The following is a 25,795-nucleotide window of genomic DNA, read 5'->3' on the forward strand; positions in this document are numbered from 1 at the left end:
AGAGGGTAGGAACAGCCCCTCAGACACACCAGAAGAAACGTTAAGCGACCACGTAACCGCAGGAAGTCATCTGAAGGAGGCCACATGTGTTCAGTTCCGTTGCTGGAACCACGGAAAACAGCTTTTAGCTAACAACGGGGAACCCACTCCCCTGACTCAACGGATTGGCATCATAAAAGACCTGGGCAAGTTTAAACCGCCTCTCTTAAACCCAAAACGCTGCAGCTTGAACGAACGAACAGTGACTGTTATATTTCCATCGGACAATACATTAACCCCTAGACAACGATAGAGCTATTTCTTATTGGTTATTATTATACCCGCGCTTTAGATTTAGTATTGATGACGTATTTTATCTGTATGTTTGCATTAATCTTATTTTTGTGCCCCTTTATCAATAAACACTTTTAAAAATAGTACCATCAGACTTCAACGGACCTCTCTATCTTTGCTGGTAAGTGACCCAGTTACGGGGTTTCGTAACATCAAGCAGAGAGAAGAGAGCACGTCCTGGGTGGTAGGGGTCCCTGATGATGGAGGCTGCTTTCCTGTGACAGTGCTCCATGTTGATGTGCTGAAAGCTGGGGTGGGCTTTGCCCGTGATGGACTGGGTCCTAGCCAATGGCTTTGCTGTTTCCAAACCCGGCTCCGAAACAGCCACCACGTATCTGTAGGAGTTTGACAAAGTTTTAGATGTTATGCCAAATCTCCACAAACTCCTAAGGAAGTAGAGGCACTGTCATGCCTCCTTCGTAATGACACATACGTGATGGGCCCAGAACAGGTCATCTGGAATAGTAACCACTCCCTCTCTTCCTGACCCTCTCCACCTCTGATCCTCCGATGAGGGCTGGTTCATGGATCTTCAGTCTCCTCCTCCTGAAGTCAATGATCATCCCCTTGGTCTTGCTGATGTTGAGTGAGAGGTTGCTACTGTGGTACCACTCAGCCAGATGTTCAATCTCCCTCAGTGCTGGTGTCATTGGCCAACTTGAATATGGTATTGGAGCCATCTCACTCACCCCTCCCTCTTTCCCCACCCCTCCGAGCTCAGTAACAACGCCAATCTCTGAGTGACAAAGGGATTTATTAATCAGTTGCTCCACACGCCGTATCCTCGGGTCCCCGAAGAGGCTCCCCACCTCCCCCAGAACCTGTCATCCCCTTGGTTTTGCCCATCCCTCTCTGGGATTGCCAAGGGTGGGGCCACTACCCTCCCCCTCCCAATAGCCAAGGTTCCTTCCCTCCTACATACTTTCCATCCCTCTATCTCCCTCTCTCCTCCACTCCGACACACCAACTCCATCCCTCTTTAGCCCCCAATCTTCCACCCCAATACCCCCTTGATGTACTCCTTCCCTCTCTCCCCCTCCAACCCTCTCCATCCTCCTCATCCTTTCTCACTCTCCACCTCTCCCCCACCCAAAACTCCTTCACTCTCCCTCCTTGCCACACTCCTCTCCATCCCTAGCCCCCCACCTCCCTGACACACTCTCCTTAATCCTGTCACGTGCCCTCACCCTCCTTCTCTCTCCCTCCCACTCCCTGTCACACTATTCCTCTGTCTCTCTCTCTCTTCCTCCCTCCAATACACCTTCCCTTTCTGACCCCCTCCCCCCCGATACTCACCATTCCCCCCCCCCCCCTCATCCTCACCCTTTTTGCCAGGAGGAGGAGGTTTGGAGGTCTTACCCCTCACCCATTCTCACCACGATTGTTAGGGTGGTGTGAATCCTGAGGCACTGCTCCTCCCTCAGACAGTGCTGGGGGGGGGGGGGTGTCTGGGTCTCTCTCTCCCCCCCCACAACCCATCATTTGGCCTTGTCCCTACACGAATCCAGCTGCTCATGGCCATCCCGCTGGTCGATCTGGGCCACATCCTGGGCTGCGGACACCATCTGGACCAGGTTGATTAGGGTCTTGGTCACAGAGACGGGGGCAGTGAACCAGACCAGGAGACGGACCCATCCCAGAGCCAGTCCTACAACTGCGGGAGAGAGACAGGACGTCAGGTAGGGACACAGGAGAGAGTGTGTGACAGAGAGAGAGGGGGTAGGAGAGAGTGTGTGACAGGGTCAGGACGTCAGGTAGGGACACAGGAGAGAGTGTGTGACAGAGAGAGAGGGGGTAGGAGAGAGTGTGTGACAGGGTGAGGGAATGTAAGAAATGGGGAGTTGTGGGGAGAGAGTGTGAGAGGGAGAGACGGAGTGTGCGAGATGGGAGATTGTGTGTTACACAGGGGGAGGGAGTGTGAGAGACAGGGAGACGGGGGAAAGCACATGAGATGTGAGACCATAAGACATAGGAGCAGAATTAGGCCATCTGGCCCATCAAGTCTGCTCCACCATTCAATCATGGCTGATCATTTTTTTCCCTCCTCAGCCCCAGTCCCTAGCCTTCTCCCCATAACCTTTGATGCCATGTCCAATCAGGAACCTATCAATCTCTGCCTTAAATACACCCAATGACCTGGCCTCCACAAGCATGTGGCAACAATTCCCACAAACTCACCACCCTTAGGTTAAAGACATTTCTCTGTATCTCTGTTTTGAAAGGACACCCTTCTATCCTGAGGCTGTGCCCTCTTGTCCTGGACTTTCCCACCATGGGAAACATCATTTTCACATCTACCCCATCTAGGCCTTTCAACATTTGAAAGGTTTCAATGAGATCCCCCCCCCCCCTTATTCTTCTGAATTCCAGCAAGTACAGACCCAGAGGCAACAAATGTTCCTCGTATAATAAACCTTTCATTATCGGAATCTTCCTTGTGAACCTCCTTTGGACCTTCTTCAATGCCAGCACATCTTCTCCAAAATGAGGAACCCAAAATTGTTCACAATACTCAAGGTGAGGCGTCACCAGTGCCTTATAAAGCCTCAGTGTCACATCCCTGCTCTTGTATTCTAGACATCTTGAAATGAATGCCAACATGGCATTTGCCTTCCTCACCACCGACAAGTTAACCTTCAGGGTGTTCTGACAAGGACTCCCAACTCCCTCTGCATCTCTGATCCCTGGATTTTCGCTCAGTTTAGAAAAAACATTTATTTCTATTTTATTTGCCACTTTCTTGCCCACTCTCCTAATCTAAGTCCTGCATCCTACCTGTTTCCTCAACACTACCTGCCCCTCCACCAATCTTCATATCATCTGCAAACTTAGCAACAAAGCCATCTACTTCATCATTTAAATCATTTATATACAGCATAAAAAGAAGTGGTCCCAACACCGACCCCTGCGGAACACCACTGGTCACTGGCAGCCAACCAGAAAAAGATCCTTTTATTCCCACTCACTGCCTCCTACCAATCAGCCAATACTCCAACCATGTTAGTAACTTTACTGTAATACCATGGACTCTTAACTTGGTAAGCAGCATAATGTGTGGCACCTTGTGAAAGGCCTTCTGAAATTACAAATATACAACATCCACTGCATCCCTTTATCTATCCTACTTGTAATCTCCTCAAAGAATTCCAACAGGTTCATCAGGCAGGATTTTCCCTGAATGAAACCATGCTGACTTTGTACTATCTTGTCCTGTGTCACCAAGTCCTCCATCATCTCATCCTTAACAATTGACTCTAACATCTTCCCAACCACTGAGGTCAGGCTAATTGGTCTATAATTTCCTTTCTGGTGCTTCCTTCTTTCTTAGAGTGGAGTGACATTTGCAATTTGCCAGTCCTCTGAGGCAGCATGTGAGACAGGCAGATGGGGAAGTGTGTGACACAGAGAGGGAATGTGAGAGACAGGAGAGTGTATGTCACAGCAAGCTGGATGAATTCAGCAGGTCGGGCAGCAGCCGTTGAAATGAGCAGTCAACGTTTCGGGCCGAGACGCTTCCTCAGGACAAGGGGAGGTGATTCACTGAGGGGACAGATCAATCAGACACTCAGCCTAAGAACATTTGGGAGGGAGGAGGGTGGCTGGGTCTTTGATTATGCCGGCTGCAGACAAAGCTCGTCAATAGGAGGCTGGCGTGCTGAGCAGCGAGTACAACGCTCCGCGGTTTCTGTGGCCAGGCCACATCTGGACAAGATGATTTTGGGAAACAGGACGAGGGAGAGCAGAAGAAGGATTGTGACTGGAATTCAGATGCACTGATGTTCCGAAGGATATTGCATGAGACAGACTTACCTGTGGGACCCTCAGTGAAGTACAACACGTAGAGCAGCAGGTAAAACAACTCATTCCCTGCACACATCAGGAACAGCACAGTCTGGAGGAGAGAGAAAGCAAGAGACCAGACAACACTCAAGAGAAATCCAGGCACGAGGGCAGGGCAGGGCAAGAGATTGGGGGTGGGGGGGAAGCAAAGGAAACAGGGCGGGGCATAGGGTGTGAGATTATCAGGGGAACAGGCTGAGTGGAGGGAAGCGAGACAGTGGAGACACGAATAGGAGAGCAGAGGGGCAACAGAGACAGGAAGGGGTGTAGAAGAGGAACAGGGTGACAGAGACAGGGAAGGGTGTAGGGGAGGGAAAGGGTAACAGGGAGGGGTGTAGGGGAGGGAAAGGGTAACAGGGAGGGGTGTAGGGGAGGGAAGGGGTGATGGAGATGGGGAGGGCTGTAGGGGATGGAGGGGGTGACAGAGATGGGGAGGGGTGTAGAAGAGGAACAGGGTGACAGAGACGGGGAGGGGTGTAGGGGATGGAGACGGTGACAGAGACAGGGAGTGGTGTAGGGTATGGAAGGGGTGACAGAGACGGGGAGGGGTGTAGGGGATGTAGGGGGTGACAGAGACGGGGAGGGGTGTAGGGAATGGAGACGGTGACAGAGACGGGGAGTGGTGTAGGGTATGGAAGGGGTGACAGAGACGGGGAGGGGTGTAGGGGATGCAGGGGGTGACAGAGACGGGGAGGGGTATAGGGGATGGAGGGGGTGACAGAGATGGGGAGGGGTGTAGAAGAGGAACAGGGTGACAGAGGGGGAGGGTGTAGGGGAGGGAAAGGGTAACAGGGAGGGGTGTAGGGAAGGGGTGATGGAGATGGGGAGGGCTGTAGGGGATGGAGAGGGTGACAGAGATGGGGAGGGGTGTAGAAGAGGAACAGGGTGACAGAGACGGGGAGGGGTGTAGGGGATGGAGACGGTGACAGAGACGGGGAGGGGTGTAGGGGATGGAAGGGGTGACAGAGACAGGGAGGGGTGTAGGGGATGGAGGGGGTGACAGAGACGGGGAGGGGTGTAGGGAATGGAGACGGTGACAGAGACGGGGAGGGGTGTAGGGGATGGAGACGGTGACAGAGATGGGGAGGGGTGTAGGGGATGGAGGGGGTGACAGAGACGGGGAGGGATGTAGGGGATGGAAGGGGTGACGGGGAGGGGTGTAGGGGATGGAGGGGGTGACAGAGATGGGGAGGGGTGTAGGGGATGGAGACGGTGACAGAGACGGGGAGTGGTGTAGGGTATGGAAGGGGTGACAGAGACGGGGAGGGGTGTAGGGGATGTAGGGGGTGACAGAGGCGGGGAGGGGTGTAGGGGATGGAGGGGGTGACGGAGATGGGGAGGGGTATCAGAGGTGGGGAGGGGTGTAGGGGATGGAGGGGGTGACAGAGACAGGGAGGGGTGTAGGGGATGGAGGGGGTGACGGAGATGGGGAGGGGTGTAGGGGATGGAGACGGTGACAGAGACGGGGAGGGGTGTAGGGTATGGAAGGGGTGACAGAGACGGGGAGGGGTGTAGGGGATGTAGGGGGTGACAGAGACGGGGAGGGGTGTAGGGGATGGAGGGGGTGACGGAGATGGGGAGGGGTGTCAGAGGTGGGGAGGGGTGTAGGGGATGGAGGGGGTGACAGAGACGGGGAGGGGTGTAGGGGATGGAGGGGGTGACGGAGATGGGGAGGGGTGACAGAGACGGGGAGGGGTGTAGGGGATGGAGGGGGTGACGGAGACGGGGAGGGGGTGACAGAGATGGGGAGGGGTGTAGGGGATGGAGGGGGTGACAGAGATGGGGAGGGGTGTAGGGGATGGAGACGGTGACAGAGACGGGGAGGGGTGTAGGGGATGTAGGGGGTGACAGAGACGGGGAGGGGTGTAGGGGATGTAGGGGGTGACAGAGACGGGGAGGGGTGTAGGGGATGTAGGGGGTGACAGAGACGGGGAGGGGTGTAGGGGATGGAGGGGGTGACGGAGATGGGGAGGGGTGTCAGAGGTGGGGAGGGGTGTAGGGGATGGAGGGGGTGACAGAGACGGGGAGGGGTGTAGGGGATGGAGGGGGTGACGGAGATGGGGAGGGGTGACAGAGACGGGGAGGGGTGTAGGGGATGGAGGGGGTGACGGAGACGGGGAGGGGGTGACAGAGATGGGGAGGGGTGTAGGGGATGGAGGGGGTGACAGAGATGGGGAGGGGTGTAGAAGAGGAACAGGGTGACAGAGGGGGAGGGTGTAGGGGAGGGAAAGGGTAACAGGGAGGGGTGTAGGGAAGGGAAGGGGTGATGGAGATGGGGAGAGCTGTAGGGGATGGAGGGGGTGACAGAGATGGGGAGGGGTGTAGGGGATGGAGACGGTGACAGAGACGGGGAGGGGTGTAGGGGATGGAGACGGTGACAGAGACGGGGAGGGGTGTAGGGTATGGAAGGGGTGACAGAGATGGGGAGGGGTGTAGGGGATGTAGGGGGTGACAGAGACGGGGAGGGGTGTAGGGGATGGAGGGGGTGACGGAGATGGGGAGGGGTGTCAGAGGTGGGGAGGGGTGTAGGGTATGGAGGGGGTGACAGAGACGGGGAGGGGTGTAGGGGATGGAGGGGGTGACGGAGATGGGGAGGGGTGTAGGGGATGGAGGGGATGACAGAGATGGGGAGGGGTGTAGGGGATGGAGGGGGTGAGAGATGGGGAGGGGTGTAGAAGAGGAACAGGGTGACAGAGACGGGGAGGGTGTAGGGGAGGGAAAGGGTAACAGGGAGGGGTGTAGGGAAGGGAAGGGGTGATGGAGATGGGGAGGGCTGTAGGGGATGGAGGGGGTGACAGAGATGGGGAGGGGTGTAGGGGATGGAAAGGATGACAGATGGGGAGGGGTGTAGGGTATGGAAGGGGTGACAGAGATGGGGAGGGGTGTAGGGGATGTAGGGGGTGACAGAGACGGGGAGGGGTGTAGGGGATGGAGGGGGTGACGGAGATGGGGAGGGGGTGACAGAGATGGGGAGGGGTGTAGGGGATGGAGACGGTGACAGAGACGGGGAGTGGTGTAGGGTATGGAAGGGGTGACAGAGACGGGGAGGGGTGTAGGGGATGTAGGGGGTGACAGAGGCGGGGAGGGGTGTAGGGGATGGAGGGGGTGACGGAGATGGGGAGGGGTGACAGAGACGGGGAGGGGTGTAGGGGATGGAGGGGGTGACGGAGACGGGGAGGGGGTGACAGAGATGGGGAGGGGTGTAGGGGATGGAGGGGGTGACAGAGATGGGGAGGGGTGTAGGGGATGGAGACGGTGACAGAGACGGGGAGGGGTGTAGGGGATGTAGGGGGTGACAGAGACGGGGAGGGGTGTAGGGGATGTAGGGGGTGACAGAGACGGGGAGGGGTGTAGGGGATGTAGGGGGTGACAGAGACGGGGAGGGGTGTAGGGGATGGAGGGGGTGACGGAGATGGGGAGGGGTGTCAGAGGTGGGGAGGGGTGTAGGGGATGGAGGGGGTGACAGAGACGGGGAGGGGTGTAGGGGATGGAGGGGGTGACGGAGATGGGGAGGGGTGACAGAGACGGGGAGGGGTGTAGGGGATGGAGGGGGTGACGGAGACGGGGAGGGGGTGACAGAGATGGGGAGGGGTGTAGGGGATGGAGGGGGTGACAGAGATGGGGAGGGGTGTAGAAGAGGAACAGGGTGACAGAGGGGGAGGGTGTAGGGGAGGGAAAGGGTAACAGGGAGGGGTGTAGGGAAGGGAAGGGGTGATGGAGATGGGGAGAGCTGTAGGGGATGGAGGGGGTGACAGAGATGGGGAGGGGTGTAGGGGATGGAGACGGTGACAGAGACGGGGAGGGGTGTAGGGGATGGAGACGGTGACAGAGACGGGGAGGGGTGTAGGGTATGGAAGGGGTGACAGAGATGGGGAGGGGTGTAGGGGATGTAGGGGGTGACAGAGACGGGGAGGGGTGTAGGGGATGGAGGGGGTGACGGAGATGGGGAGGGGTGTCAGAGGTGGGGAGGGGTGTAGGGTATGGAGGGGGTGACAGAGACGGGGAGGGGTGTAGGGGATGGAGGGGGTGACGGAGATGGGGAGGGGTGTAGGGGATGGAGGGGATGACAGAGATGGGGAGGGGTGTAGGGGATGGAGGGGGTGAGAGATGGGGAGGGGTGTAGAAGAGGAACAGGGTGACAGAGACGGGGAGGGTGTAGGGGAGGGAAAGGGTAACAGGGAGGGGTGTAGGGAAGGGAAGGGGTGATGGAGATGGGGAGGGCTGTAGGGGATGGAGGGGGTGACAGAGATGGGGAGTGGTGTAGGGGATGGAAAGGATGACAGATGGGGAGGGGTGTAGGGTATGGAAGGGGTGACAGAGATGGGGAGGGGTGTAGGGGATGTAGGGGGTGACAGAGACGGGGAGGGGTGTAGGGGATGGAGGGGGTGACGGAGATGGGGAGGGGGTGACAGAGATGGGGAGGGGTGTAGGGGATGGAGACGGTGACAGAGACGGGGAGTGGTGTAGGGTATGGAAGGGGTGACAGAGACAGGGAGGGGTGTAGGGGATGTAGGGGGTGACAGAGGCGGGGAGGGGTGTAGGGGATGGAGGGGGTGACGGAGATGGGGAGGGGTATCAGAGGTGGGGAGGGGTGTAGGGGATGGAGGGGGTGACAGAGACAGGGAGGGGTGTAGGGGATGGAGGGGGTGACGGAGATGGGGAGGGGTGTAGGGGATGGAGACGGTGACAGAGACGGGGAGGGGGTGACAGAGATGGGGAGGGGTGTAGGGGATGGAGGGGGTGACAGAGATGGGGAGGGGTGTAGGGGATGGAGACGGTGACAGAGACGGGGAGGGGTGTAGGGGATGTAGGGGGTGACAGAGACGGGGAGGGGTGTAGGGGATGTAGGGGGTGACAGAGACGGGGAGGGGTGTAGGGGATGGAGGGGGTGACGGAGATGGGGAGGGGTGTCAGAGGTGGGGAGGGGTGTAGGGGATGGAGGGGGTGACAGAGACGGGGAGGGGTGTAGGGGATGGAGGGGGTGACGGAGATGGGGAGGGGTGACAGAGACGGGGAGGGGTGTAGGGGATGGAGGGGGTGACGGAGACGGGGAGGGGGTGACAGAGATGGGGAGGGGTGTAGGGGATGGAGGGGGTGACAGAGATGGGGAGGGGTGTAGAAGAGGAACAGGGTGACAGAGGGGGAGGGTGTAGGGGAGGGAAAGGGTAACAGGGAGGGGTGTAGGGAAGGGAAGGGGTGATGGAGATGGGGAGAGCTGTAGGGGATGGAGGGGGTGACAGAGATGGGGAGGGGTGTAGGGGATGGAGACGGTGACAGAGACGGGGAGGGGTGTAGGGGATGGAGACGGTGACAGAGACGGGGAGGGGTGTAGGGTATGGAAGGGGTGACAGAGATGGGGAGGGGTGTAGGGGATGTAGGGGGTGACAGAGACGGGGGGGGGTGTAGGGGATGGAGGGGGTGACGGAGATGGGGAGGGGTGTCAGAGGTGGGGAGGGGTGTAGGGTATGGAGGGGGTGACAGAGACGGGGAGGGGTGTAGGGGATGGAGGGGGTGACGGAGATGGGGAGGGGTGTAGGGGATGGAGGGGATGACAGAGATGGGGAGGGGTGTAGGGGATGGAGGGGGTGAGAGATGGGGAGGGGTGTAGAAGAGGAACAGGGTGACAGAGACGGGGAGGGTGTAGGGGAGGGAAAGGGTAACAGGGAGGGGTGTAGGGAAGGGAAGGGGTGATGGAGATGGGGAGGGCTGTAGGGGATGGAGGGGGTGACAGAGATGGGGAGGGGTGTAGGGGATGGAGACGGTGACAGAGATGGGGAGGGGTGTAGGGTATGGAAGGGGTGACAGAGACGGGGAGGGATGTAGGGGATGGAGGGGGTGACAGACGGGGAGGGGTGTAGGGGATGGAGGGGGTGACAGAGACGGGGAGGGGTGTAGGGGATGGAAAGGATGACAGATGGGGAGGGGTGTAGGTGATGGAGGGGGTGACAGAGATGGGGAGGGGTGTAGGGGATGGAAGGGGTGACAGAGGTGGGGAGGGGTGTAGGGGATGGAAAGGGTGACAGATGGGGAGGGATGTAGGGGAGAGAAGGGAAAGGGTGTCGGAGACGGGATGGAGGGGAGGGGGGGGTTGAAGACGGGGAGGGAGGGGAGGGGGTGATGGAGTCCGGGAAGTTTCACCTACCCTACTGGAGTAGTAGTAATGCAAGATACGATTCCCATCGCGGTCGATCAGCTTGTGGCTCATGGATCCCCGAATGTTGACACTGTTGGACAGAGTGTGAAGACAGAAGGGAGGGTGAGTCAGTTCCCTGACCCACTCCTGAGACCCACCCATCTCCCCACTCACACCTGACACATCACTGATGAGAGGGATAGTGGGGCTACGGGGAGGGGAATGAGGGAGAGTCTCGGGATTACAATGGGGTTTCAAGAGTTGGGATGCAATTATGCCCTCCTTCCCCTTCCTCACCCCACCTCGTCAGGAACCCCCTGCCACAAACCCTCTCCCCTCCCTCCTCACCCACACTCCCCAGCACCTTTCACCCTCCCTTCCCGAACCACTGCACTCTCTGCCTCCACACTTTCGCATAACCTCCCCCACTTCTCCCCTGCCCTGCCGTACCTGTACATGTGGACCCAGTGGCTGGCGATGTCAATGGCAGCACTGAGCTGCAGGCCGAGTGTGTACGATGGGTACAGGACGCTCAGTTGCATCAACAGACACAGGGTGGAGCAGCGGTCTGTCAGCATGTCCAACACTGAGCCCAGACGGCTGCCTGTGAGGCAAGGGACAGAACTGTGAGGGTGTGGGAGAATAGAGGCAGAGAGAAAGGAGGAGGGTGAGGTTTGGGAGGAAGAAAGAGGAAACGGGAGTGGCAAATGAGTGGAAGGTCAGACTGGGTTCACAAAGTTCAGGGGGGTTAGGGAGGTTCAGACAACAGGGTCAAGGGGTACAGTAAAGGATCTGAGGTCAGAGATCAAGGAAATCATTGTCAGAGTTCAGAGGTTCAGCAAAGTTGGGGACAGGTGGTTGAGGGAAGCTGGAGGTCAGGGAGGCTGAAGTTTGGAATCAAAGGGTCAGGGTCAGAGGGCTCCAGAAAGGTCAGCAAAAAGAGGTCAAAGGTCAGTTTTCTGTTGAGATCAGGTGGGTGATTAAGAGGATGGGGATGAGATCAATGGGTCTGTGGAATTTTTTGGGGGCAGAATCAAGTTTCAGGGTAGGTCAGAAGTTAGGGGAGGGTTCAGTGTTGGGAGAAGTTGGGGAGTCAGGATTTAGCAGAGCTTGCAGGTCAGAATGTTTAGAAATTGGGGATGATGGTTAAGAGGAGGAGGGAGGTCACATTTTGAGGAAGTTACTGAAGATCTTTGGCCAGGGTTTAGGGTGATTGGAGTCTGTCAGGGGAGGATAAGATTGATGGGGAAGTCACGAGGTCAGGGGTCAGGTCTGGGTGAGGTCGGAGGTCAGGTGACCAAACTTACACTGATTGAGTAGGCGGGCTGCATATCCATCGAAAGCATCAAGCAAGGCACTGCCCAGGTAACAGCAAACAGCTGGAAGCGGGGACCTCGGCATCAGCCACAGGGAGAGGAGCAACAGCGCGATCCGGGCATAACCTGTGGGGAGACAGAGGGGTCACAGCCAAGGGGGTAGGATGCCAGTGTCCCTGGGACAGAAGGGAATAACAGGGATCTTTCTATGATTGGGTTACAAAGCAAGATCCCAGGACAAAGTCTGCAGAGGGGGATCTTTGTGTGTGTGGGGGGTTTACAGAGAAAGATCCCAGGACAATCGGGGTTCTGTGACCCCCGTCCACCCAAAGATCCTAACCCCATGATCCCACCCATCCGCCCTGGCCCCGCCCACCGGTGTCATTCTCACCAATCAGGTTCGGCACGAACAGGAAAACGTTGGCCATGGCGGCGGAGGGCAGGAGGGTCGCCCCCGACGTCCCCGGGGCGCTCGGACCGCCTCTGCAGAGCGCGCAATGGCCGCCGCCGTTTATAAAGCCAGGGGCGGGAGGACTGCACCACCAACTCCTAGTGCATAGGGGGAGTCCCGGTCCCGTGTGGGAGCAGGTCCGCTCGCCGGGTGAGACGTTTATATCGATGCCATACGACAGAAATTGAGATTCTCTTTGGCGATGTAAACCTGGACTCCTTCCGGGGAATCGCTCTCCTCAGCCCTGTTCACCAAATGGAAAGTTCCTCCCACCCCCCCCCATCTGGGCGCGTCTATTCGCCGCCCCGGATGCGGCGGGGGGGGGGGGTCTGTTCCAACTGTAACCCCCGCGACTCGGGCCATTCGTCCCGTCCGGTCTCTGCCGACCCAGATTCCCATCAGCCCGCCTTCGGCCCAAGTCCCTCTGAGTGACTTCTAAATGCTATAGGATGCATACTTTATTGATCCCTAAAAAAATGACAGTCACAGTAGCATAACAAGTGCACATATTAGAAATATTACAAATATTAGAAGAACTAAGAAAGAATAACATAAGTTACCTCAAACACTCTAACAGGAGGGTAGTCATCACTTTCCCGTCTATAGGTTGACTCATTATAGAGCCCAATGTCTGAAGGTAAGAATGCCCTCATATAGCACTCTTTGGAACAGCACAGTTGGCTTAGTCTATTATTAAAAGTGCTTCTCTGTTCAGCCAAAGTGTCATGCAGAGGATGAGAAACATAGTCTAGAATTGCCAGAATTTTCCCTCTGGTGCTACCCCCCCCCCCACTTCCTTTCTTTCTCCTGAAGCCTCCCGTCCCATGATCCTTTCCCTTCTCCAGCTCTGTATCACTTTCGCCAATCACCTTTCCAGCTCTTAGCTTCATCCCACCCCCTCCTGTCTTCTCCTATCATTTTGCATTTCCCCCTCCCCCCACTACTTTCAAATCTCTTACTATCTTTCCTTTCGGTTAGTCCTGACGAAGGGTCTCAGCCCAAAACGTCGACAGCGCTTCTCCCTATAGATGCTGCCTGGCCTGCTGTGTTCCACCAGCATTTTGTGTGTGTTGTTGTTTGAATTTCCAGCATCTGCAGATTTCCTTGTGTTATCTCTTCAGCCACCTTTTTCAGAACCCTGGGATGTAAACAATCTGGTCCAGGTGATTTACCTGCTTTCAAACCTTTCATATTCCCAAGTACCTTCTCATTAGTAATGCCAGCTGCACCCACTTCTACCCCCTGACTCTCAAATTTCTGGCATTTTGCTAGTGATTTCAGCTGTGAAGACTGATAAACAAAATACTTATTCAGTTCATCCAGCATTTGATGTCCCCCATTACAGTCCTGTGCAAAAGTCTCTCTCTCCCCCCCCCCCACACACACACACGTTTCTCACCGTCTGCATGCCACCTTGGCTGAACAGAGGAGCACTTTTGGTAATCGACGAAGACAACTGCCCTGCCCCGCAGAGCGCTTGGTCATTCTTACCCGCGGCTGTTAGGCTCTGGAATGAATAACCCTACCGGCTGGGAAGTGATGACACCCTCCTGTTTATGGTAATTTATTATTCATTCTTTCTTAGTTCTCATCTAATATTCGTATATCTGTGCATTTGTAATGCTACTGTGACACTGTAATTTCCTTCGGGATCAATAAAGTATCTATCTATCTATTCTTGCTCTATCAAATACCCTTTCTTTTGCCTTTATGCTGTCTTTGTCTTCCCTTGTCAGCAACCATTACCTCATCCTCCCTTTAGAATGCTTCATTTTTGGGATGTATCTTTCTTGCACCTTCCAAACATCCCCATAACCACCCATCACTGCTGTCCTGCCTTCATCCCTGCTCACGTCCCGGCGAGAATCCAAACAAGCTACGTCTCTGCTTGGTTCAGAAACTGCACCACAGTGGGCAAGAAGGCTCTACTACAGGAAGTTAAATGTGCTCAATGCATCACCAGCACCAGCCTACCTAATATCAAGTACGTATATACAGAGAGGTACTGGAAAAGGGCCAGTAACATCATGAAGGAACCCAGTCACCCTACTCATGAACTGTTTGTCCCACTCCCGTCAAGGAGGAGGCTACGTAGCATCCACGGCAGGACCACCAGACTCAAAAACAGTTAACTTCCCCAAGATGCAAGTCTGATCAAAATCTCCACCCATTAACCTACTCCTCCACACCCCCAACCACTTCATTTCCTGTCAGTCACCTAATGTACAGACACTCCTGTACTCAGCAACACTTTATGGACATACACGTGTGCAGTACTGTACAAAAGTCTTATAGCGAGGGTGCCAGAGACTTTTGCACAGGGTTGTATTAATTTTATGTATTGTACTGTACTACTGTCTCAAAAAAAACTAATTTCATAATATATATGAGTGATGATAAACCTGATTCTGATGTGGGTCTCTATTGTGGACTGAGAGTAGGAAGGGACAGTAGGGGGGGAAATCATGGTTGGGAAAAGGGGAAGGGAGAGGAGAGGGAGCAGGAAGCACTAGAGAGATATTCTGTAATGGTCAATAAACTAATTGTTAGGAATCAAATGACCTTGCCTGGTGTCTCAGGGCTGGGTGTGTGTGTACGCATGCTAGACCCCTGCCCCGCAGCACTCTCTCTGCCGCTTTTCCCACAGCACTCCACCTCACCATTCTTAACATCCCACCAGAATTACAAACTCTTTCTCTGCTCCACATTAGCAAATACAGTTTTGTGCAAAAGATTTAGTCATCTTAGCTATATAGGTGCTAAAGACTTTTGCACAGACTGTGTAATCTATCGATGGATTTATATTCATTGTCTTTTTATTACTATTGTGTTCTTTATCTTACTGGGCATTTTTTATGCTGCATTGGATCTGGAGTAACATTTATTTCACTCTGCTTTACACTTATGTGCTGGAAATGATATTAAACAATCTTGAATTCTGTATGTTTTATGCACCTCTGTAAGGTCACCCCCCAATCTCCTACACTCTAGGGAATAAAGTCCCAACCTGTGCAATATCTCTCCATAACTCTGTCCCTCGAGTCTGGGCAACACCCTTGTTCCAGCTTCATGGGATCTTTCAGTAGCAGGGTGACCAAAACTGAACACAGCACTCCAAGAGCGGCCTCACCAGCATCTTGTATCATCGTGCTCGACGACCACCGTCCCTCTTCTGGAGTTCCTCTGAAGATCTAACCTGGGCCCAATGCATTATTGCAATCACAAGGCACCCCAGCGGCTCTACGTCAGGAGGATTTTCAGGAGATTCAGGATGTCACCGAAACCTCTAGCAAATTTCTGTGGATGTAGTGTGGAGAGCGGCACCGCTTGGTCCGGAGGCCACGACGCTCAGGACCGACTGAAGCTGCAGACCTATCGCAAGCACATCCCTCCCACCGTCAATGTCTGGCATCCATTACTAACGATTCTCACCACTATGAGTATGATCAGTTGAGACGTTCTCCAAAGGCGTTGTTCATTAGTGGGTGCTGACGCTGATCTGAGATCCACAGATTCTGGAGCAGTGATCAGCTTGTGATTCGGGAGCTAATCCAGACCTCACAACCCTGCCTCCTCATCAGTTGCTGATTGTCACGTGACTGAGGAGTATCATCTTCCTCTCCGTCAGCACATTTCCGAATGGTCCATGAAGTCTACCTCACTTTGTGCTCTCTTTTGCACTTTTTGAAATATAACTGATAGTAATTTCTCTGTTTAATTTTTAAGTGTCAGCATGGTAGTGTAGCAATTAGTGTAATACTTTACAGTGCTACCAATCCAGATACAGTCCCACTGCTGTCTATATGGAGTTTGCATGTTCTCCTTGTGGCTGCGTGGTTTTCCTCTGGGTGCTCCAGTTTCCCCCATGATCCGAAGATGTATGGGTTAGTAGGTTAATTGATCACATGGTTGTAATTTGGTGATGCCTCAAGTATGTGCTGTCCATCATTAAGGACCCACATCACTGGGACATATTCTCTTCTCATTGTTACCATCAGGGAGGAGATACAGGAGTTTGAAGACCCACACTTGACATTTCAGGAACAGCTTCATCCCCTCCACCATCAGATTTCTGAATGGATATTGAATCCATGAACATTATCTCAGTAACTTTTGCTCTGCTTGCACTATTTATTTAATTTAATTATATATGTATATAATGATGTGTACACATACACTTTTTATTGTAATTTGTAATTTTTATCAGTGTGTTGTACTGCTGCACAGATCAACACTTGCCGGTGATATTCAACCCGAGTCTAATTCTGGTTTTGTTGGTCCAGAACAGCGAGTTACCAAGCCATATCTCTAAATAAAAATTAAGAATATCCTGTCCCATACTGCCGCCACAGAACAACACATTTCACGGTGTATATCAGTACCAATAAACACAAAAAATATTCCCAGTGCAGCCTCACTGATGTCTTGTACAAGTGGGAGTATAATCTCGTGCAGCAGCTATCCCTGCCTGTACACTGAGTGTCCTGATTGTGTGTGTTCACCCTATATGCACCCCTTACAATACCATAAACAAAATCAACATCTGGCCCTCTTATTGGACAAAATTGACATTGTACTCTTATTGGACATCCCAGTGATTCAGGGTTTCCTCCCCTTACTGCCTCCCTGCCCAGCTCTCAATGTTTCCCTGACTCCTCAGACTCTGCTCCACATCCCGGCATCTCTGACCATGTTTCATTTTAGTTCATTTTGTTTGGGGATACAGGCCTCTGAGCTGCGCCACCCACCCTAATCATGGGGCAATTTATAATGAGCAATAAGTAACTGGTAAGTCTGAGACTGTCGGAGGAAGCTGGGGCTCCTGGTGGTCCCACGATTTCACAGGGAGGACATACAAACGGCACCAGATTTAAATACCAGACTGTGAGGTCCTATGCTGTAATGCGGTTTTGCTACTGCTATGACCCCATGGAGCCAGACATTGATATTTTTCCTGTGAGTGCTGTGATCCTGTTGCAAATAACATCGAAACATAGGTCCATGCTAATAAGCTTCATGGTGAGGTGAAGGACTCTTTGGGGCCATGACTGATGGTGTGGTGTAGGAAGAGGGGTGGAGGCCATTAATGGCAATGTGGTGAAGGAAGAGGTACAGGGGCAGTTGTAGTACTTGCCCCACAATGTGACTTCAAACACCACGATTATAGACTGGGATCTCCTTAGTGCCAGTGAATTTATTTTCTGCGTTGCTAAGATTCCACAATTCTCAGTCTCTTCTGTTCCATTGTTTATTATATAAAGGTGTCACATCAAAGAGGCAAGAAGTCAAACACCACAGAAACAGCCCTTCGGCCCAAACTCTCTGTGCTGTCCTTTCCCCTGCTAGAGAATTGGTCTATTATTGTCATATGTACCTAGCACCATGAGACTGTGGGGGGTGGGGGAGGCAATTAAAAATATGAACACTTTCGGTTATATGGACAATAACAGTCTTTTCCCAGGGTAGAGGGGTCTTAAATGAGCTGGGGGTGTTTAACATAGAAACATAGAAAACCTACAGCACAGTACAGGCCCTTTGGCTCACAATGCTGTACCAAACATGTACTTAGTTTAGAAATTACTCAGGCTTACCCATAGCCCTCTATTTTTCTAAGCTCCATGTACCTATCCAGGAGTCTCTTAAAAGACCCTATTGTTTCTGCCTCCACCACCTTCATTTGCAGCCCACTCCATGCACTCTGTACCCACTCCCCAGCACCTTAAACCTGTGTCCTCTCGTGCTGGCCATTTCAGCCCTGGGAAAAAGCCTCTGACTATCCACATGATCAATGCCTCACATCATCTGAACACACCTTTATCAGGTCACCTCTCATCCTCCATCACTCCAAGGAGAAAAGGCTGAGTTCACTCGACCTATTTTCATAAGACATGCTCTCCAATCAGGGCAACATCCTTGTAAATCTCCTCTGCACCCTTTCTATAGTTTCCACATCCTTCCTGTAGTGAGGCGACCAGAACTGAGCGCAGTACTCCAAGTGGGGTCTGACCAGGGTCCTATATAGCTGCAACATTACCTCTCGGCTCCTAAGCTCAACCCCATGATTGAAGAAGGCCAATACATCATATGCTTTCTTAACCACAGATTCAACCTGCACAGCAGCTTTGAGTGTTCTACGGACTCGGACCCCAAGATCCCTCTGATCTTCCACACTGCCAAGAGTCTTACCATTCATACTATATTTTGTCATCACATTTGACCTTCCAAAATGAACCACCTCACACTTATCTAGGTTGAACTCCATCAGCCTCTTTTCAGCCAGTTTTGCATCCTGTCAATGTCCTGCTGTAACCCCTGACAGCCCTCCACACGATCCACAACACCCCCAACCATTGTGCCATCAGCAAACTTACTAACCCAGCTCTCCACGTCCTCATCCAGGTCATTTATAAAAATCACGAAGAGTAAGGGTCCCAGAACAGATCCCTAAGGCACTCCACAGGTCACTGTGGAATATGACTGTGGAACATGCAGAATATGACCCATCTACAACCACTCTTTGCCTTCTGTGGGCAAAACAGTCTGGAGCCACAAAGCAATGGATCCCATGCCTCCTTACTTTCTCAATAAGCCTTGCATAGGGTACCTTATCAAATGCCTTGCTGAAATCCATATACACTGCATCGACTGCTCTTCCTTCATCAGTGTGTTCAGTCACATCCTCAAAAAATTCAAACAGGCTCATAAGGCACGACCTGCCTTTGACAAACCCATACTGACTATTCCTAATCATATTATGCCATATGTTCATAAATCCTGCCTCTCGGGATCTTTTCCATCAACTTACCAACCACTGAAGTAAGACTCACTGGTCTATAATTTCCTGGACTATCTCTACTCCCTTTCTTGAATAAAGGAACAACATCTGCAACCCGCCAATCCTCTGGAACCTCTCCAGTCCTCATTGATGATGCAAAGATCATCACCAGAGGCTGAACAATCTCCTCCCTTACCTCTCACAGTAGCCTGGGGTACATCTCATCCAGTTCCAGTGACTTATCCATCTTGATGCTTCCCAAAAGCTCCAGCACATCCTTTTTTGAAAAATTTCCCAATATCAGATCAAGTACAGCCTCTCCACGTGTAAGCTTATCTACATATTGCATCAGGAAATCTTCCTGAACACACCTAACAAACTCCACCCCATTTAAACCCCTTGCTCTCGGGAGATGCCAATCAATATTTGGGAAATTAACATCTCACCATGACAACCCTGTTATTATTACACCTTTCCAGAATCTGTCTCCCTGTCTACTCCTCGATGTCCCTGTTACTATTGGGTGATCTATAAAAAAACAGTAAAGTTATTGACCCCTTCCTGTTTCTAATTTTACCCACAGAGACTCAGTAGACAGTCTCTCCATGACTTCCTGCTTTTCTGCAGCCCTGATACTATCTCTGATCAGCAGTGCCACCCCCCCCCCCCACCTCTTTTGCCTCCCTCCCTGTCCTTTCTGAAACATCTGAAGCCTGGCACTCTAAGTATCACTGAGACTGTGTAATGGTCACAACATCATAGCTTCAAGTACCTATCCAGGCTCTAAGCTCATCTGCTCCTTGCATTAAAGTAAACACATCTCAAACTATCAGTCTGAGTGCATCAAAAGTCTTTCCCGAGGGTACAGAGTCCTAAATGAGGATGGGATGTTTAACAATCTTTTCCCAGGGTAGAGGGTCCTAAATGAAGAGGGCGGTGTTTGACAGTCTTTTCCCGAGGGTAGAAGGGTTCAAGATCTGTTTAAGGTGGGGAAATGAGGGATTTCAAAGGGATTTAAGCAATAGTCTATGCAACAAGTTGCCACAGGAAGTGGTTGAGGCAACTAAACTGTATAATTGAAGTTCTTGAGGGAGGGTGGGGCGTTAGAGGAACTCAGCAGGTCGGGCAGCATCTACGAAAAGGAATAACCAGATGACATTCTTGAAGAGTCAGCTCAAAAGGCAACTGCTTATTCGTTCCCATAGATGCTGCCCGACCTGCTGAATTCCTCCAGCATTTTGTGTCTGATGGTTTGGATTTCTAGCATCTGTAGAATTTCTCGTGTTGAGTTACCGGATGAAACTGTGATGTATCTGATAAGATAGTGCATCGGCAGAATCGTTTCGTTTCGCCCTGTCTCTACAGAGAGAACCGTCCCAACCTCTCCCGCTTCTCCCCATTACATCGCGCAGAGCTTCAGACCAGGAAACCTCTGCACCTCTGCATCTTTTCCAACACAACAAATGGATTCCCATTACAGTCCACTATTTGCTCCTTTCCATAGATGCTGCCTAGCCTGCAAAGTCCTCCACATTTTGCATGCGCTGATTAATTCAGACATTTGCAGAAGCTCTTCTTTAGTATTATGATTCCCCACAACCCGCTGTGCGGAACTGATGTTCTCAAGTGCGTGTTGTCGGGAGGATTATTAAAAGCGCAGGAGAAAATGTACGGAAATGGGCGAATGAGGTCTTTTACCCCCCCCTCCGGCGCCGAGTTTCCGCTTCCGGCCGGGAGGGAGGCCGAGGCCTGAGGGCCTGATTGGAGCCTCGGGACTCGCGGCGGCGGCGATGAGGCGGGAACCGGGTCCGTGAGGAGAGGGTGCCTCAGCGAAGCAAGGGCAGGGAGGAGGGAGAGAGCTGGGTTCCTCTGGAGAGGAATGGAGCTTGCGATGAGGGGGGAGGGGAGAACAGAGTGTTTGTCAGTTGAGGGGAGGGAAGGTGGGAAAGGAAGGCATTTCCCAGCCTCCACTGAGAGATGGATGGGAAAGAGGGTGCTCCCTCAAGGAGGGAGTTAGAGGGAAGAGGGGGTGACTTAGGGAAGGTGAGGAGGGGATTCCCCAAGTATGAATGAGGGAAGAAGGGATGAGGGATCCTCCATTGAGGGGAAGGACCGAGGTTGAGGGTAGAAGGGGAGAGGATTCCCCTGGTGAGGATGTGGGAGGAAGTGAGGGAACGAGAGGGCGGAGATTCCCTTAGAGTGGAGGCCTATTCAGGGGTCAGAGTTGTTCCTCCATTGAGGAAGTTTGGAGTAGGGAGAGGCACCCCCTAGTGAGGGAAGAGGAAGTGATAGGGATGGAGGTAAAGGAGGAGGTGCCCCTATCTAACCCTGTCCCTTCTCTCCCTCCTTGCAGGCGCGCTCGAGTGTAACGGCTACAGCGCAGAGCAGGATCCGGACACTCCCTCTGGCGCCCACCTCCCTGCACATCATCGATCCGCTGACCCCTCCTTGACTGCCAGGTTCTGCAGGGGAATCGAGCTTCCGGCCGGAGGTGGAGGAGGAGGGGGCGGAGGGTACTTCCGAGGCCGGAGCCCAGGCTGGAGGGCACAGGGGCCAGAGGGGAAGGGCCGCCCGTCTCCGAGGCGCTGTGAGAGACCCCTGGGGGGGCTGGCGCGGCGATGGAGGGGACGGGAGGGAGATGTCACTCCCCCTGGCCTGGGGGCCATCTTTCACAATCGATGGGGGCTTTCCTTCATCCATGAACAGGGAGGCAAAGGGGCTCGCAGCCCACACGTTGTGCATGGACACAGCTGGCGGGGAGCAGACGACGGGGCCCTGGCACACTATTTCTCCACAGGTGGGTCAGACATCCCTCCACGTCGTCCCATCACACACTCCTGGGGTCAGACACAGTGAATCTCCCTCCACACCGTCCCATCACACACTCCTGGGGTCAGACACAGAGTGAATCTCCCTCCACATCGTCCCATCACACACTCCCGGGGTCAGACACAGAGTGAATCTCCCTCCACACCCTCCCATCACACACTCCCGGGGTCAGACACAGAGTGAATCTTCCTCCACACCGTCCCATCACACACTCCGGGGGTCAGACACAGAGTGAATCTCCCTCCACACCGTCCCATCACACACTCCTGGGTTCAGACACAGAGTGAATCTCCCTCCACTCCGTCCCATCACACACTCCCGGAGTCAGACACAGAGTGAAGCTCCCTCCACATCGTCCCATCACACACTCCTGGGGTCAGACACAGAGTGAAGCTCCGTCCACACCGTCCCATCACACACTCCCAGGGTCAGACACAGAGTGAAGCTCCCTCCACACCGTCCCATCACACATTCCTGGTGTCAGACCCAGTGAAGCTCCCTCCACACTGTCCCATCACACACTCCCGGGGTTAGACACAGAGTGAATCCCCCTCCACACCGTCCCATCACACACTCCTGGGGTCAGACACAGAGTGAATCTCCCTCCACACCGTCCCATCACACACTCCTGGGGTCAGACACAGAGTGAATCTCCCTCCACACTGTCCCATCACACACTCCTGGGGTCAGACACAGAGTGAATCTCCCTCCACACCGTCCCATCACACACTCCCGGGGTCAGACACAGAGTGAAACTCCCTCCACACTGTCCCATCACACACTCCCGGGGTCAGACACAGAGTGAATCTCCCTCCACACCGTCCCATCACAGACTCCCGGGGTCAGACACAGAGTGAATCCCCCTCCACACCGTCCCATCACACACTCCTGGGGTCAGACACAGAGTGAATCTCCCTCCACACCGTCCCATCACACACTCCTGGGGTCAGACACAGAGTGAATCTCCCTCCACACTGTCCCATCACACACTCCTGGGGTCAGACACAGAGTGAATCTCCCTCCACACCGTCCCATCACAGACTCCCGGGGTCAGACACAGAGTGAAACTCCCTCCACACTGTCCCATCACACACTCCCGGGGTCAGACACAGAGTGAATCTCCCTCCACACCGTCCCATCACACACTCCCGGGGTCAGACACAGCGTGAGGCTCCATCTGTGGAGCATGAGTGAACATAACTGATGAACTGAGCGTTGGAACTGTTGCCGTGTTAATGCCGAGTCTGATATTCATTGCCCTCCCTCCCCCCCCCCCCCCCATTTGTTTCTCTTTTCCAGAATGGGATCGGATTTGGGAGAGGCACAAACAGGGTGAGTATCACAATTGTAAGACCGAAAGGCATAGGAGCAGAATTAGGCCATTCAGCCCATCGAGTCTGCTCCTTCATTCCATCGTTGCTGATTTATTATCTCTCACAACCCCAATATCCTGACCTCTCCTGTAACATTTGACGCCCTGGCTAATCAAGAACATATTAACTTCTGTCTTAAATGTACCTGATGACTGGCCTACCCAGCTGTCCGTGGCAATGAATTCCACGGATTCACTACCCTCTTGCTAAAGGAATTCCTCCTCATCTCTGTTCTAAAGGGACATCACCAGTGATCCATTGAACCACTACACAGCTCCTCCACTGCCTCGTCTGTCTGTCACACCACTTTCAGGGAACCGTGTAGAGTTGGGATGTTAGATTGAAGTTTTCAAGTGATAAGTGAGGTTAATTTGGAGCATTGAGTGCTGTTCAGATCTCCTATCTACAGGAAGGATATCAGTAAGATTGAGAGAGCACAGTGAAAATTTACAAAGATGTTGCAGGGTCTAAGTTCTAAGGTTAATTGTTAAACTGGTTAGGAGTTTTTTTTGTTAGAGCGTAGCAGATGAAGGGGAGATTATATAGAGGTATTCTAAATCATGAAGGGCATCAATATGGTAAATGTAAGCAGGTTTTTCCCTGTGAACTCTCCATTTAGACCTTAAGAAAATAATGCACAGGATCAGATTTGGGTGTTTCAGCCTGTCAAGTCTGCCCCACCATTCCATTGTAGTTCTCAAGCCCATTCCCCTCCCTTCTCTCATAACATTTCATACCCTAACTAATGAAGAACGTATCAACCTCTGCTTTTAATATACCCAGTGACGGCCTCCATAGCATCTGTGGCAGTGAATTCCACAGATTCACCACTCTGGCTATAGAAATTCCTCGTTGCCTCTGTTCTGAATCTGTGCCCTCTGGTCCTAGACTATTGGATCCAGCTTCAGCACATCCATTTTGTCTCGGCCTTTCAATGGGATTCCCCTTGCCCCCATTCCACTGAACTCCAGAGTACAGGTCCACAGGTGTCTAACACTCCCGACATTAATCCTTTCATTTCTGGGGGTCATTCTCATCAACCTCCTGTGGACCCTTTCCAAAGCCAGCACAATCTTTTCATGGATGTCACCCCAAGGCTGCTCACAATAACATACTCCAAATGCATTCTGATCAATGCTTTATAAAGCCTCAGTGTTACATCATAACTTATCTTGTACTTTCTAAATCAATGCTAACACCACATTTATCTCCCTTTGCACCTCTAATTTCTGAAATGTAGCCATGTTTAGAAAATAACCACACCTTTATTCCTCCTACCGAAGCGCATGACCTTACTCTTCCGGACTGTATTCCATCTGCTACTTCTTTCCCCATTCTCCAAATCTGCCTGAGTCCATCTGAAAACTCCCTGCTTCCTCAACACTACCTGTCCCTCCATGTATCTTTACATCATCTGTAAACTTGGCCACAAAACCTTCAATTCTGTCATCCAAATCATTGACAAATTGTAAAAAGAAACAGTGCCAACACAAATCCTTGCGTCACCAGCAGCCAACCTCAAACAACCCCGCTCTTTGCCTCCTGCTAGTCAGCCAATCTTCCATCCATGTTAATATCTTCCCTGTAATACCATGAGCTGTTACCTTGTTAAGCAGCCTCATGTGCAACAGCTTGTTAAAGGCCTTCTGAAAATCCAAGTGAACAACATCCACTCACTCCTTTGTCTATATGCCTGTTATTTCTCAAAGAATCTGATTCAGCTTTGAATCAGAATCAGGTTTAATATCACTAGCATATGTCACAAAATCTGTTGTTTTAGACCATAAGATATAGAAGCAGAAATAGAGCATTTGGCTCTGAGTCTGCTCCGTCATTTCATCATGGCTGATCCAATTTTCCTGTCAGCCCCAATCTCCTGCCTTCTCTCTGCATCCCTTCATGTCCTGTCCAATCAAGAATCTATCAACCTCTGCCTTAAATATACATAAAGACTTGGCCTGCACAGCTGCCTATGGCAACTAATTCCACTCTCAGACTAAAGAAATTTCTCCTCACCTCTGCTTTGAAGAGATGCCTCTCCATTCTGAGGCTGTGTCCTGTTTTTAGACTCTCCCACCATCAGAAACATCCCCTCCACATCCACTCTGTCAAGGCCTTTCACCTTTCAATGAGGTCACCCCTCATTCTGAATTCTAGTGAATTCAGGCCCAGAGCCATCAAAAGCTATTCATATGACAAAACTCTCAACCTTGGGATCATTTTCATGAACCCTGTTTGATCCCTCTCCAGTTTCAGCACATCCTTTCTAAGATAAGGGGCTCAAAAGTGAGGCCTCGCCAGTGTATAAAGTATCAACATCGCATCCTTGCTTTTAATTTGCAGTCCTCTCGAAATGAAAGTGAACATTGCAATTGCATTCCTCACCATTGACTCAGCCTGAAAATTAACCTTCAGGGAATCTTGCACAAGGACTCCCAAATCCCTTTGTGCCTCAGTTTTTTTGTATTTTCTCTTAATTTAGAAAATAATCAATCCTTTCATTTCTCTAGCAAAGTGCATGATCGTTCACTCCCCAGCACTGTACTCATTTGCCACTTCTTTGCCCTTTCTCCCAATCTTGTCCTTCTGTAGCCTCTCAACTTCCTCAAACTACCTGTCCTGCCATCTATCTTCATATTGTCTGCAAACTTTACAACAAAGCCATCATTTCCATCATCCAAATCATTGACATATAATGTAAAAAGAATCAGTCCCAACACAAACCCTCTTAGAGCAAGAGGATAA

The 25,795-nt window shown here is 52.4% G+C and overlaps 1 protein-coding gene and 1 long non-coding RNA gene across 2 annotated transcripts; one reads left to right on the forward strand and one right to left on the reverse strand.

Moving 5' to 3' along the window:
* Positions 1 to 1,760: 1,760 nt before the first annotated feature.
* On the reverse strand, positions 1,761 to 12,172 carry cdipt (CDP-diacylglycerol--inositol 3-phosphatidyltransferase (phosphatidylinositol synthase)). The gene is made up of 6 exons (XM_059953303.1): positions 12,014 to 12,172; positions 11,614 to 11,748; positions 10,757 to 10,910; positions 10,316 to 10,397; positions 4,144 to 4,225; positions 1,761 to 1,987 (listed from the first exon to the last, which is right to left on the reverse strand). Exons 1-6 carry the CDS (start codon positions 12,048 to 12,050, stop codon positions 1,812 to 1,814), a joined length of 666 nt encoding a protein of 221 aa, XP_059809286.1. The 5' UTR covers positions 12,051 to 12,172; the 3' UTR covers positions 1,761 to 1,811.
* On the forward strand, positions 1,934 to 3,597 carry LOC132382842 (uncharacterized). The gene is made up of 2 exons (XR_009508478.1): positions 1,934 to 2,012; positions 2,088 to 3,597. It is a non-coding gene; the product is annotated as an uncharacterized LOC132382842 (long non-coding RNA).
* Positions 12,173 to 25,795: the final 13,623 nt, after the last annotated feature.

The sequence above is a fragment of the Hypanus sabinus genome, chromosome 29 (assembly GCF_030144855.1).
Source record: "Hypanus sabinus isolate sHypSab1 chromosome 29, sHypSab1.hap1, whole genome shotgun sequence".
Lineage (NCBI taxonomy): Eukaryota > Metazoa > Chordata > Chondrichthyes > Myliobatiformes > Dasyatidae > Hypanus > Hypanus sabinus.